The 14,426-nt window shown below is 38.4% G+C and overlaps 1 protein-coding gene across 6 annotated transcripts in view; it reads right to left on the reverse strand.

Moving 5' to 3' along the window:
- Window positions 1-14,426, reverse strand: part of SH2D4B (SH2 domain containing 4B) — a 65,270-nt gene that overhangs the window by 40,198 nt on the left and 10,646 nt on the right. For 3 of the 6 annotated variants that reach the window (XM_017806904.1, XM_017806905.1, XM_017806909.1), the window contains 2 exons: window positions 7,389-7,548; window positions 6,115-6,262 (listed from right to left, as the gene is read on the reverse strand). In XM_017806904.1, the coding sequence (XP_017662393.1) occupies window positions 6,115-6,262; window positions 7,389-7,548 (308 nt within the window). Of the gene's footprint in view, window positions 1-6,114; window positions 6,263-7,388; window positions 7,549-8,845; window positions 8,996-11,580; window positions 11,663-13,441; window positions 13,522-14,426 lie in introns of those variants that run through there. The other 3 variants (XM_017806907.1, XM_017806908.1, XM_017806906.1) reach the window with 3 other exon arrangements.

A 14,426-nucleotide genomic window follows, 5' to 3' on the forward strand; every position in this document is an offset into this window, starting at 1 on the left:
TAAGAAAAACAAACAAATAAAATACACAATCTAAAAAAAGAAAAAAAACCTCCACCAAAAACTAGAAGTCAGGTAGAGTTTGAGCTGTTAATGGAAAGCAGAATGCCTACTAAGAAAATCCTACCCCTACTTTTTTTTTTTTGTGCTGAAAAGAGGAAAGTTTAAGTCAAAAGAAGAGACAACAACAAAAACTTAACACTGGCACCTGATTCTGAATTAACCAGAACTTTGTCATACAATTTTCCTTTCTAAAGAAAGAAAAGTTTTGATTTCTATTTTTTTAATTAGTGCATGGATGCATGTACAAGTACATAGTACAACTCCTTAAAGGCGTGTGAGAAGAAACAACCCTTGCTAGTGTGACACAGGAAAGAACAGTGATCCTTTTGTCAAGCATGATTAAACAGTGTATGTATTTACAATGAACAACAACTGGACTTCTCACATTTGCTCCACTGGAAGAATACAGCAACCAGTTTATTTGCTTCTCCCCATGAACTCAGTCCTGCACACCAGAGCTGAGAGTGAAGAGCTGTAATAACCTACAAACATCACCTTCTGTCCAACAGTTAAGAGAGATTGTACTCTGTGCCGTGTCCCTTTCAGCTCTTCCAGAATAATTAGGAAGCTGGCAATTCAGTACAGTGGCTAAATTGCTAAGAAATACCAACCTAAAGAAACAAATCACACTGACAATTCAACAGGCAGCAGTAATCCTCTCAGGTATTAACTCCACTGGAGAATTTGAACATGTTAAATGGTCTTATCTATCCTCTGGCAGTTGAGAATTTACCACAAATTTATTACTGTCTATGTGTGCCTCACTGTGTTTGATAACTTTACTATGGACAGCTCTAAATAATATTTAATATTAGCCATGGTTAGGTTCTAATGTTTCAGTCCAAGGCAGATGAGAGGAGATTAGGTCAGCATTTAGTTTTTGCTGCAGAAAGATTTAAAATATACACTGAGGAAAAGCCAAAATAGAGCAGTGGATTTTTTTACAATGGAAAACCGGGCTCCTGGCTGCCACGGGTCTTGGGGTCTCTCTGGGGAGTCTCACAGGGTGCAGGGCAGCTGAATGACCAGCATTATGCTCAAGGCAAAACCCACAAGACGTTTTCACTGCAACAAAAAGGATGCCTGGGATTCCCTCAATGCTTCAGGCTGGCGAGAAGTATCTTTGGCAGCCCTGAAAGTTACAGCAGCAGCGAATCTCCTGAGCCCACTCAGCAATCACCTCTGCCCCAGGGAAGACATGCAGGCTACCTGCCACAGAGCTGAGAGCCCTTAGGACTCCCTCCTCTGAAGAAAATCTGGGAATCCCAGGGTGTCCAGCTGTAGGACAGCCCACTCTCAGCAAGGCCAACACAGTTAGCTGAGTTCAGAGATCAGATTTCTCTGTAAACCCACCTGACAGTTTTCAACAGAGCTGTGAGTAATGGCAGAAATATGTCCAACTCCTTTCCCAGCCTTTTTCTGAGAAAATTGTCTCACTTGCACCAGAAAAGAAAGTGTTTGCAGAGACATTATTTTCTTCTCTGCTACCAATGTCTCAGAAAGGAACACAGGCTTTGCAACACTTCACTGTGCATGTATTTGCATAAAAGCAAATGTACTAAATGCAGTCATGCTTTATGCAGAAGAAGCTATGTTTTAGCCATGGATATGTCCCAGGACATGCATGTCTCATACAGGGAAGTAACAATATACTCCGGTTCACAAAGAGACTCTTTTTGATGAGCTAGAAAACAAAGCTAAGGACTGTTCCCAGCTGGGAAAGATCTGACATCTACTACACACACTGGAGCAGACTCTGCTTGAGTAACTTGCTATAATTCCAGTGAACATCTACTGAAAGTTCGTCTCTGGATCTTAAGGACTCCTCACAGCTTGAGTTCCCAACGTGCAAACTATCCTCCTTAGTGGCTCAGATTTTCCCATTCACCCATGGAAAATACCAAAGCTCTGCTAGTTTTTACTAGCAATCCAGAATAAAGACAGTGGCTTCAGCAGTGCAGTCATTACAGATGTCACCAGGGAAGAGATTTTTCTTTCAAATTAATATCACAGTTTCTCACAAGTAGGATAGAAACACCTGAAGCCCCAATTCCCAACTGTAACTAACAGCTGCCTCATTTCCAACATTGTTCAAGAGACAACTGCATAGAAAAGAAAGGATTTCTGAACTGCGGTCTCACAAAAGAAAACAAAATTAGGTATTACTCAATTATTGTAACTGGCATTGAAATAACCCAACTAAGGCATTTTCATAATGAACTGGGTGCCAAATCCCAGCAAGAAGCTGTTGTCACATTCCTAGATTCTAAATATGCTGTCTTTGGGAAAGAGTTCAATGTTTTCTTGGCACAGCAAAGCACAGAGCTGAACTTACAGCTTATTTGCTCTTAAAGATAACAGTCCCACTCAAGCGCTTGACTTTTATTGGAGACAGATTTTTTTCAGCTCAGGACAGAATACTCACTGCTACATCAGAAAGAGCCCACAGTACTGCATGTGGTGGTGACATTTCACTGTATCCATAAACTCTACACCTGGCAATTGTCTGAAGAATCAGGTCCACAGCCCTTTGGGGCACAGCAAAGCACTCAGACATGTTGAAAGCTCATCCAAGTCAATAGGACTGAAGTGTGTTCTTTTTATTAAGCATAAGTTTAATTAGAGATTTCCTGAACTGAAGCACTAATTATTCTGTTCTTCTCTAAAGGTTGATTCTCAACCTGTCTTCTTTGAAGAGACATATTTCATCTCCCAGGGAATTTTTAAGAAGCAATCTAGCTCTCCTGTCAACTATGCTTATATTATTAAATTTGGCAGGTATCTCATGTTGTCATAAGGACAGTACTTTACAATTAATATTCGCTTGCTTTATGTAGAGCACATGAAGAGTGAGCTGAGAAACCACCTCTCTTTTAATTCTAAATGTAGCTGAAGGATATCATTCGTCCCTGGCTGGCTGACACTCACACCTTTAATTTTCCTTAGCTTTGCACATTGTTCAAGACTCTTAATGACAGCTACTGATAACAGTAGAAAATTATGCCTATGATCTCATAGCCTTTGTGAATTAGCAAAAAGATTAATGATAGTAATTGGCTTTCTTATTTGTCCTTTGCAATAAGTGCATAAAAGAATAGCTGTCCTTAAACTGCAAAAATAGAGAAGTCAACATTTATATTCTAGCATCATAAATTAAAGGCATTTCTACTTAAGAAACACCAAGGAAAGCAATAATTTTCTAATAGTGTTGGAAAAGGAAATAGGGATCATCATTCACTTTGATATGTGAGATATCATTTATCTAGTGCAGACAGCCCTAACGTCCCATGGTGGGTCAAGAGGAATAAAAGCATTTTAAAAAGGAGTGTTTGTGATACAATATGGTTAGAAATTAAGCAGTCAGCAGAAAGGACAGAGTTTCAATTTCCCAACTCAAAATGCCTCAACAGGATGAAGCATTAGCAGAGACTAAACTTTTCATACCCCAATATAGAGACCTCTTTGAACACGATCAGGTCATCATCACAGAAGGATGATTACCAAGATGTTAAATATTTTAAACCTGTTAAAGCGGGCTTGCTAACTGATTTGCATCTCATTCTGCAGCCATTTCTTCATTATTTCAATTACTTAAGTCATACATGAGTAGATTCATTAATCCATTTTTTCCCAGAACCCTAGTTCTATTTCCTTTCTGTAGTTGGATGTGGATGCCAGAAACATAACTTTCTTTTCTTGTCTGGTACCTATCCACTCATTCAGCCTGCAAATATTTCATGTAGCTCTTCCACTGCACGAGAGTAGTTATAAAAAGAGTAAAATGGGAAGGAGAAGGAAAGCCAAGTGAGATTAAATGAGCCAGTGGACAGAAAAATTAACAAGCCCCCCACATGAACCTGTGAGATTCACCTGTCTTTGAAATGCCTTTACTGTCTTGAAGTAGTTCTACAGCACAATGTCCAAGATCTGCTCTTTCAAGACCAAGTAAGAGATAAGTTGCTTTTCTGAGTAGCAAAGGAGTGGTGTTAAAATACAAGGAATCAATCCTGCATTTGAATCTCTGCTGCTGAAACCCCATGTCAGTCCAAGTCTCTCCTAACAGATCTCAAATTATACACCCAATTGAAGATCAGGGCTGAAAGTGAAATTAGCCTATGTTGTTGTATTAATAAAGGAAATGCCAGGAACACCCTCAATAAAGCGGCATTTAAAAAAACAACCACTGCATCAAATCTTGTTTCCAAGCTAATTTTTTAAGCCACAGAGTTCATTTCTGCTGAGTCTTGTTTTAAAAATTTTGGTCTGCTTATTTAAATTTTTTGCAAATATTATCTACAAATGCTGGATTTAAGTGAAACCAGAGGGAAAGAAAAGCTTTCTATTTCTTTGATCAGATAAATATATTGGCAACTTTATGAACAGACCTAAAGAAATGCTGGCCAATGTTTAGTATTTGAAATTCAAAGTAGAAACTGAACCATATTCTCAACCCAGTTACAGCAGTGCTCCTTGTTCCTACCAGGCACACAGCTGGATAGAGGACACCTGCTCATGTCCTGAGAAACAGTGGGAACACAGAACACTGACATGACCTTTCCATTAATATGAAAATGAGTAGATTTTGGTGCCATTACTGTTAATTGTATCAATGACTGAACAACGAGTTTTCCTTAATAGAAAAGTATGAATACTGGCCACTAAAAGTCTCAGAAGTTTCTCACTCTGCTTTTTAAAAAAGTCTCTTTGAAACAGAATAGTACCAGTGAGCTTGTGGACATTTACCCCATTGAGTGCCCTGCAAATCAACCACAGAGATATAAGTGAACACTGTATCAGTCTTTGTTCAAGAGGGCTTTGCTTTCCAGAGAGCAAAGGAAAGAGTGTTTAATTAGTTGCTCTGCTCATTATTCATATATTAATAAAGCACTTGAAAGGTAAAGTTTCATTACTCATTGACATCGAATTTCAAAGGCCTCGTTCTCTCCTGTGAATTCAAATTAATCGTGCAAAGGTAAATCAGCAACTCTGTGCAGAGGAGGCTGCAGGAATGGCCCTGGCTTTGTGCTCCACAGCCACCCTCAGATCCCAGGCCCACAGTTTACAGTGACAAGTACCTTGTTGACTCTAGTTTGTAATCAAACCACATAAATTTAACACTGAGTTTTTCAGCATTCCTCCCATCCCGGAGGGACAAGGGGGAAGTCTATCCACCCCTTCCACACCTTTAATCACTGTGTCAGGAAAGGAAAGGAGAGATACAGCAAGCTGTCAGCAGGGGAGAGGCATATAGATAGAAGTTACTGGATGCAGGTCTCCTAGGAGTCATATTTTGCTACAGACTTTCTCCATGGAAACCCAGCCTCACCAATCGTGTGCAGTCCCAGCCTGCACATCCCAGACTCAGAGGACTGTGATAATTTCTCTGCACGCTGAACTCATTTTACTTTTTTTTCTCATTTTTAAACAAAATTTCATCTTTATCCAGTAATATGAAAAGAGTGGAAAGAGGCCATCTTTGCCTGTTTAGTTTTTAAATTGTTATTTAAAAAAAAAAAAAGTGAAAAAATATTATTTCAAAAAAACTTTAAAACACTGTAACAGCTCATGGAAAGCTCATTATGAAGTCAATAAAAATCAGACAAATGAACTTCTCCTAGCAAAGCCAACTGGATCTTTCCCATATGTTGGATAGAAGAAGGATCCATCCCTTATTATTTTGAAGAAAGTAGCATCACAAGTTTCAAGTTCAATACATGAACAACTCAACCAAAATACACAGAATATGTTGAAGCAAACTAACTCAAAGTGAAGTATTTCACCACTGGACATTTTTTCCCCCAGTATGATTCACCCAGAACAGTTGACTGAACAATTCTGTTAAGGTGTGAGCTGAATAACCAGTTTGATTGTTCTAGCACTTCTGAATGAGTTTGTAATTTTTTCTTATCACTCACCCAGCTGTTCTGGTGAGTACCATGTAGCTGCCTGTACATTCCAGAATGAAAAATTACAACTGTGAATTTTAAAGCTTATTAATAAACATGCACTGAAGGTGACTAGAACTGTGAGTCTATATTAAAACACTATGCAAACCTTTAATTCCTCCTGAATTTTTTCTTCCTCCAATTTGGCTGCTTTCCGATCCTCTGTTTCTATTTTCCATTTTTCTGCCACTATTCGGGCTTTTTCTTGAGCCATAGCATCCCGGAATTTCTTTGTAATTTCAGCTTCCTTTTGTCTCCTTCAGAAAAGATGTGAAAATAAAAAAAATTTAAGCCACTGATTATTTTTTTTAAATTGAGGATCAATCCTTACTTACTAGTTGCCACAAACAATTAGCATAAGACTTCATGGAATTATGCAAGGAAAGAAAATATATTTAACAGGAGACCTGCCACAAATCAGATTTGAGGAAACTATCCAGAAAGCAGACAATTTACAATTTTTGATAGATGACTAATTAAAATAAAACATTCTAAATCAGACAAGTACTTCTTGGATGTCTTTGAGCCATACCTTATTTTTTTCTGTCCCTGGTTGCAAAAATAGATTTTTCTGTCACTTTTTTCTAGCAAAGCACGATCGGGAATTTATTGTTTTTCAAATATCAATGCAAGTGTCTGACAAATTCTTACACTAGATTGTTTATTAATACTGACAATGTAAAAGGAATGCAGGGATCAGGTTGAGGCCTTTAATCCCTGCTTAAATATGCAATTACTATAAGCAAAGAAGAATCTCATACAAAAAGGGATAATATAGAATAACCTGATATTTAACTGTCACTTTTCAGCGCTGCACTAAAGGAAGTGTATGAGACAGGTGGTCTACTTCTTAACAATATCAAGCATCAAAACATTTTTGAATCTCTCCCAAACCTGGGAAAGGCCCTGCTGGAAACAGCAGCATGGCACTTAGTATAATCAGTTTCTGAACTGCCAGAATAAGAATTAATGCGAGCAAAATGCAAATAAAACCAATTTTGAAAAGGATTTTATGTACCAAATCCCCATTGTGGGCTCAGATTTGTAATACAACAAACATATTAAATTTAATCATCTCAGAATTGTTTCGTTTTTCTTTATTTACAAAATTGTCAATGGTTTAGCAAAATTCCCCAAAAGGAAAACATTTGCTCCATTACTTTTTTATTTTTTTTTTTTTGTAAAAGAGGGGTTTTGTTTTTCAGTATTCAAAAGAAACAAAATTACATTTTTTTACACGCTGAAAAATTGCCAAAGCAAGTCAAAGCCAATGTTCACAGAACATACTCACGAGTTCCACCCACCGTTACCTGCAACCTTTCTACAAGGTCACGTCTCCCATTATGCCAAGCGGACCCTGAATTCAGTTTCATAAATCCTCACCATAGTTCTTCTGCCTCCCTCTGTGCCTGCTGCCTGGCTCTCTCTGCTATGAGCTCCTCGGATATCTGCTCATAGGGCTTGTCACCCGGGCCTTCTCCCATCACCCAGACCCAGACCTCGCCATCCTTCCCACGCAGCCACTGCACGCGTTTGCCGTTACCTGCAACAACCCAAAACATAAAGACTGGCTCAAATTCTCACACAGATATAGGGGAAGAGATGGCAAATTCGCAGTTTAGAAACAACAAAGCTTGCGATTTACAAGTCAGGATAAAACGTTACTTAGAGGTTGAAAGAAATCTTCTGATTTGACCAATCTACCGTGCTGGGGTTTGTATGCTGCAGATCACACAATCTTTAAACACTCACTGTCCCACAAAAATAAAAGTTATTAATTGTGGCATACATTTCCCAGAATTTCGGTGTAATGATCCCTACTTAATTGTCATATTTTCTTTCTTCACTCAGTAAGGGATGAATGAAGAGCATGGAAAAAGAAATGGGGCAAAAATCAACAGTCAGTGACATAATGTGACTTGCAATCCTTTATGCACAGAAAATGTTGAGTGTTGAGCATAGAGAGACTTCACCAGAACACCTTCAAAAAATCCAGGAATTTCCTGATGCCACTGTGTGAAGGAAGAGTTTCAGGGAGCCTGAATACTCAGAGCACACCACTCAACACTGCAAAGCCTATTCTGTTCACGTAGGCAATCAAAAGGGATTAAGTTTCTGGTTCAGCTTTCAAGAAACACACCATGCAAAAATCTACAGTTACTGTGTTGACAGAGTGATGTTAAGAACACCAAAAAAACCTGACAGTTCTTTACAAAACAGACTACACTTGGTGAATCTTCATGTTCAAGAACAAACTACAGGACTGCAAAGGGCACTAGATTAGATCCTATCTGAATACATTCATATACAGTAATATATACTACCTGATTCAGTGTAGTTTGGTCTTTTCCCTCTGCTTTTATGCATATAACTCTCAAATATTAAAAGCATTTTAGAGGTTCATAATAAGGAATTTGTAGAAACATCTCTTACACATCCATTTTTATGTTTTATTTCTTGCAAATTTGTTGACACTGTCCTTCAACAAACAATAGAGGATTACACCACAAAGACTGCTGCCAAGATGGACAATGGATTTATTTTAAACAATGCACTACAAGGCCATAAATGCTCAGCAGTTCATATCACTCCCTGTATATTACAGTCCTCTAGATTTCACCCTCTCACCCAAATACTGAGTTTAGGAAATGGTAGGTTTTTAAAAGGCACCTTGCCTCATTTGAAAATGTGAAGAAATGGACAGGGTACCATTTTTCCAAGTAGTTTTTCCCCAGTGTTCCCATAAGAGTTAAAAGAAACCTGGTCCTATTTAAATGGCCAGGCTCTGCTTCTGCTTTTTCCACATCTTTCTCTACAATCACCAGCTTAGCTACTCTCACCCTCAACTTCTCTTATTCTACAATAGGACAGTATCCATTTAACTGGATTAAGTTTCCCAAGGCACAATCAATAAAGTGTTTCTGACATCCCAGACTGCAGACAGACAAGTGCAGGAGGAAGGGAAGTGGGGCTGTTGACAGCAGGCAGTGCCCCCGCCAGCCCACACTCACAAGTGTTGACAATAGGAACTGAAGGCAGGGAACGTATCCGATCTCACAATGAAAGCTAATATTCTATATCAAACTGGAAAATGTAATTTATACGAATTCCCGGTGTTGGCCTAACAGTACTGACTTCAAGGGGGGCTGGAAATTTAAGCTAATAGTGTTTTCCTTCAACAACTCTCAAAAGCATTTACTCTTTCCCAGTCTATCAGATTATGTCTCAGGTTATAAACGCGAATGTGTACTATTGCTGTTCTTACTCTGTACATTTCTGTGTTCCTGTCAACCTGACATTTATGCTGCATTTTTTGGATACAGAATTTGAATACCATCTGCTGAGACCTGACTGGTCATATCAGTATTTGCCTGAAAGGTTTTCACCTACTGTATCTCATGGTAAAGCATCTTAAGAAGTATGGAACAATTTATCAAGAGTACCAGTCCCACATAACCAATGACAGCTTTTGTTTTACAAGTGTTCCATGTCCTCTTTCCTATAAGGAATCTGAATATCCTAGTTGCTCTTCTTTATTTGGTACTTTAAAAAAAAAATTGGAAAACACATACCTGATGTTAATTGATCTGTACCATAACTGGTAGATAGCAAATACTTTTACTGTTCTCACACAACTTCACTACTTCTGTTCATTTATGACCTTATGAGATGGAAAGAGAATAAACTAAAAACAAACAAACAAACAAACAAACCAAACCCCAAGCCCACCTTTTCAGGTAAGCAGAAAAATTTTGTCTTCTTTCCAGGTTTCCTGTGCCAAAGAGTTATTAATGTGTTCCTCAGAGACACAACTTAACTGTTCCAACCCAGCCCCGTAAAACAAACAGCTGATTTGTAGACGTCTTGAGAAATTGTTCTCTTTCTTCTTTTAAAACAACGGATCTCTCTTCTAAAGCTATAGACAGTAGATGTATAAACTCTTTTGAAACTACCAGTATAACATATTGTTGGCTCAGCACACCCCAGCACAGTACACTGCTGTGTACACACCCACAGTTCAAGCTGAAAGATCACAGCAGCATCAAGCAACCTGGAAATTTTAAGCTTTAGCATTAAACAGACAGACCTCCATATACACAATTTTAAAACAGTTCAACTTGAGCACATATGCGTTTATTCAGGGTTTTCTCTAGAAGAAAAGGTCTTTTCACATCCAACCACCTATTTTACTTTAAGAAATGAGTCCCGTGTAAAGCTTCCCTTAGACCTATGCTCCCATAAAGCTGGAGATGGGCTTTACTGTACATTTTGATCATAAAACTTTATGTTTTAGTTTCTTAGCACATAATAACATAAAAAATGAGCGCGCAGAACAAGAAATAAGCACCTCAGGGAGAAAATCTGGCAATGTGAAAACAGAATTTCTGCCACACAAAAAGTCTTTGCAGCCTCCAGAATCACATTCACAGTGATAGTGTCAGCTCTGCTAGGCTAATGATACTGGTCTTGCACTTTTAAATTGCAGAATCAATGGCAAGATTCGAGATGAAAGTACAGAAAATTAGTTTCCCTAATACTTTTAGGAAACTAGTGTTGTCTGCTTTGCAAGCAGAGAATTACCACTATCGAGGGCCAATTCAAACAAAATAATTTCTGCTTTAAAATGTCTCTCAGGTATTAAATTTTTCTGCAAAATAAGATGTTTTGTTAATACATTTTATTTCCAAGTGAAACAGAAAAAAAAAAATAAAGATTCAACTAAATATAAAAGGAAGAGACAGGTCCTGACAAAAAAAATTTGAAATCTAAGTGAGAAAGAGGCAAGAGAACCTCACGTTTCCTTTTTAGAAGCAGGCTTCTGAGCCCAGTCACAAATACTAATACAGAGTCAGGAAATAAAAATTAAATCCCTTGAGCCCCAGTCTTGTGCCTTGACCACAAAAGTACTTTTTTCTTCCTGGAGAGACTATAACAGGTGGCAAATAATTACCACTAGGAAGTAGTGGACATCAAAATTAGTCTGGATTGGAGCGTAGAAATGGAAGTGTTTTAGAAACAAACATTGCTTCATCAGGAAACCTTACTGAATAATTTACCAGGTCTTCTCCATCTCTACTCTTCAGATCAATGATTATCAGCTTTAATATTCCACCATTTTTTACCTAAAACAACTCTGTAGCACCACAAGAAGACAGCATTAACTCTTGCAGTTCTTTTAACCTTTTTGGTGTATCCATGAATTAGTATCTCACATGGAGTTCCTCTAAATCTACATCTATACTGTTTTGAGACCAGCAAATTGGTTTCTGGATAATATTCCTTACTCCAAACAGATGCCAGATCAGACAAATGCAAAATCAGGTCTCTCAAATTTGCAGTGCAAGCGGATCACAGTGAAAACTTTCTAGGAGACCTAAAACGTGAACCAACAGCAACTCAAGTGTGCACATATAAACACACACAACCACAAATTCTATTTGTTTGAATTTACAGAGTCAATTCTATAACAGCAATGGAAGTGTAAAACAATGCCCTGGAGAGCCACAGGAAACTCAAGCTCTCACCCACAAGAATTGTGAGCTTCTGCCAGCAGCACTGCTGATCTCACACCCACCCAGAGCGCTGGAGTGTTACCACGGGCTGTGCTGCAGGACACCACAGGCTGCTCCTGGCCTTTGTGTCACCCTGGTGTCAGCAGGGTATCATTACTGCCACGGCTGAGCTCTGCCAGGGAATATGGACACTGCCTAGTGGGAGAGAGAGGAGGACAGCAGCTGATGGCACAGGGATGGGGAATCCTGGTTGCATGCAATGATCAGGCTGCATCGGGCTTCACTTTCTATCAGCTCCACGTTGGGACTAGGGCTTTAAACAAATAGTTATACAAAGGAAAACTGGGCCACACACTGTCTCAGCTAATTGGAACAGAGGAGCTGAACCTCTGGTTTAGGAGTTTTACGGGTGATGGTTTTTCGGTGTGTTTTCTGTGGTTTTGGGTTATATCTGCCTTCATTTTCTCACGGTTTAAATTAAAAGTGCTTTAAAAATAATGATAATCAGAGCAAACAGTATACTACTGGAGTCAGCTTCCTTCCTCCAAGCTTGTTTGCCACTGTTTTAACAGTTACAGCATCCCCAACAATTCCCATTCATGATCCATATCCAGTGTTTACAAGGGAACTACTCCAAGGACCATTAGAGGCCTGATCTGGTGTCAAGATTGCCAGCTGGGCTGTCACTCAGCCACAGTCTGCCTGCTTAGTCGAGTCCACATAGAGAGCATCAAGTGCCCTACTGCCTTTCTGTCACAGGGAATACTACAGAAAATTAGAAGATCACTTATTTATGGTCTCAGAAACATGGGACAGCATTCAAAGTCTGCCGAAATTTTTTCAAAAGAGTTTGCTATTTCCATGAACAAATTTATTTCTCTGAGGTTGGTCTTCCCATTATAGTTCTCCTGCTTGGCAGCTACAGATCTCCACAGCAACAATTGACTCTCCTTCCTCACCTGCTGGAAAGCTTTGTAGTCATACAAATATCGTTTGACTTGCTTTAGAAAACAGTCTTGTTTTGTCTTTTCTCTCTCTGTGGTAGAAAAAACACTCCTGAAATTTATTATACAATTGAAATGGGCTGCATGAGTGTTCACTGCTGACATCAAGGTGATCAGTCTGATCTACTTTTGCCATGGAGAGCTAAACCATAGCTTGAAGAGTTTAGTGTGTTTGTAGGGCTGGGGGTTTTTGTCCTGCTGTTCAGATATCTGCTATACTTTGGTCTGAGCACAATGTCTTTTACATAAGATTTCTTGGTTTTCCAAGCAAATTATTTTTATGGTTTCATTAAAATAGAAGCTTGAATTTTGATAGTCTACAGGGTAGATGAGGTTCCATTCAGAGTTTCATTAGCTCCAGGACACATGTTAGAAGCACATTGATTAGGATGAAAATGTGAACGAGAGCTTTAGGCTGTTCTCAGTTCCTTGAGCTTAGCCAGTACAAGGATTTAATTATATTTCATTTTTATACAAACACACAAATAGATGCACATTATCTCACTTCTTTCTAAGGAGAAAACCTAGGAAATTTCTGTGAATGTTTTTGAGAGACTGCTCAAAGGACGGAATGCACTTCTCAAAATCTTAACTGCGGTAAATCCATTAAAATATATAGACAATAATTAGATGGTAATGAGGAAAGTAATAAAAATAACATCATCCCACAATAAACTGAAGATTTGCTATAATTAATCTGTGCTCTGCCCCTGCTAATAGTCATAGGAGCATGAACCCCTCTCTTCCAGAAATACACTCAAAAAACCCTTTCTTTTCAATTCTTAAACCAACAAGAACATGGGCAAAAATTCTGCCCCCTAACATTCCAGTTTACACACCCTCGAATTTCAACACTGTGTTATGTGCCTTTCTATTTAGGGGAGGATTTGCGAAGGGAGAAAGAAATTCAGCTGATTACATTAATACATCAACAAGGGTTGCAGGATTTCAGCATTGCTGAAAAATCAACCCTCATGGCTCCCCAGCTGCTTCCTGATCATATAACAAACTCAATCTTCTGTTTATGGAATTACAGCCTGTTACCATGGAAATAATTATGCTGCAATATACCCCTGCAGGATCAAATAAAGGAAGAGTGATTGAAGAGAGCAAATACTAAGGGAGGAAGCAGTTACTCAAATAAGACTCTGCTAATTAAGAAATGTAGCAAGGATAACTGTACACAACACTCAAAGGTAAGTGGGTTTGCATTATCACATGGTAGGTATATATGCAACATATACTTATAGATTTGCACATTTTAAACCCAAAAAGAAGAAAAAAAATAAAAGAAACACAGAAATTAAGTATCATTTATGTGGTCTCTATCTAGTATGTTCCAGATAATTTCATGGCTACCTAGCCAAGACATGCTGTTACACATAACAATTTTGTAATTTGCCCACTTTCAACTGGGAGACAACGTTCAAAACTCTTTCTTAAAGATATTGTTCTAACTCCTGGTCTAATCTAGAGCTAGACTGTTGTCTGTCCTTTTTAAAGGCAGATCTTTTCACGGTAAACAGTTGTCATGGTAGAGATAATTAAGATTGTATATAATGTATTGTAGTATTCATTTTGTACAGTCATCGTAATATATATTCCCTTTTCCCCATTCTGAGTCTCGTGTAGTGTCTGGAAACCATCTCACACTGGGTTGAAATGTGGGAGGGAGTTTGGACTAGGAAATTGGATTTTGGGGTTCTCAAACCATGACAGTGCAAAGATCTAAGTATACAACAGTATAGAAATCTAAGTAAACATCAGAGCAAAATTGAAGGTTTCCAAATCATTCACATCAGTATGATTAATTTGATATTTTTTCTCTTCATTAAAAAAATAAGGTAAGAACATAGCCCCATAATTTCTGATTCCTAATCCAAATTGACTCTTGTAAAGAGTAA

The sequence above is a fragment of the Lepidothrix coronata genome, unplaced genomic scaffold (genome assembly GCF_001604755.1).
Source record: "Lepidothrix coronata isolate B3197 unplaced genomic scaffold, Lepidothrix_coronata-1.0 Scaffold17, whole genome shotgun sequence".
Classification (NCBI taxonomy): Eukaryota; Metazoa; Chordata; class Aves; order Passeriformes; family Pipridae; genus Lepidothrix; species Lepidothrix coronata.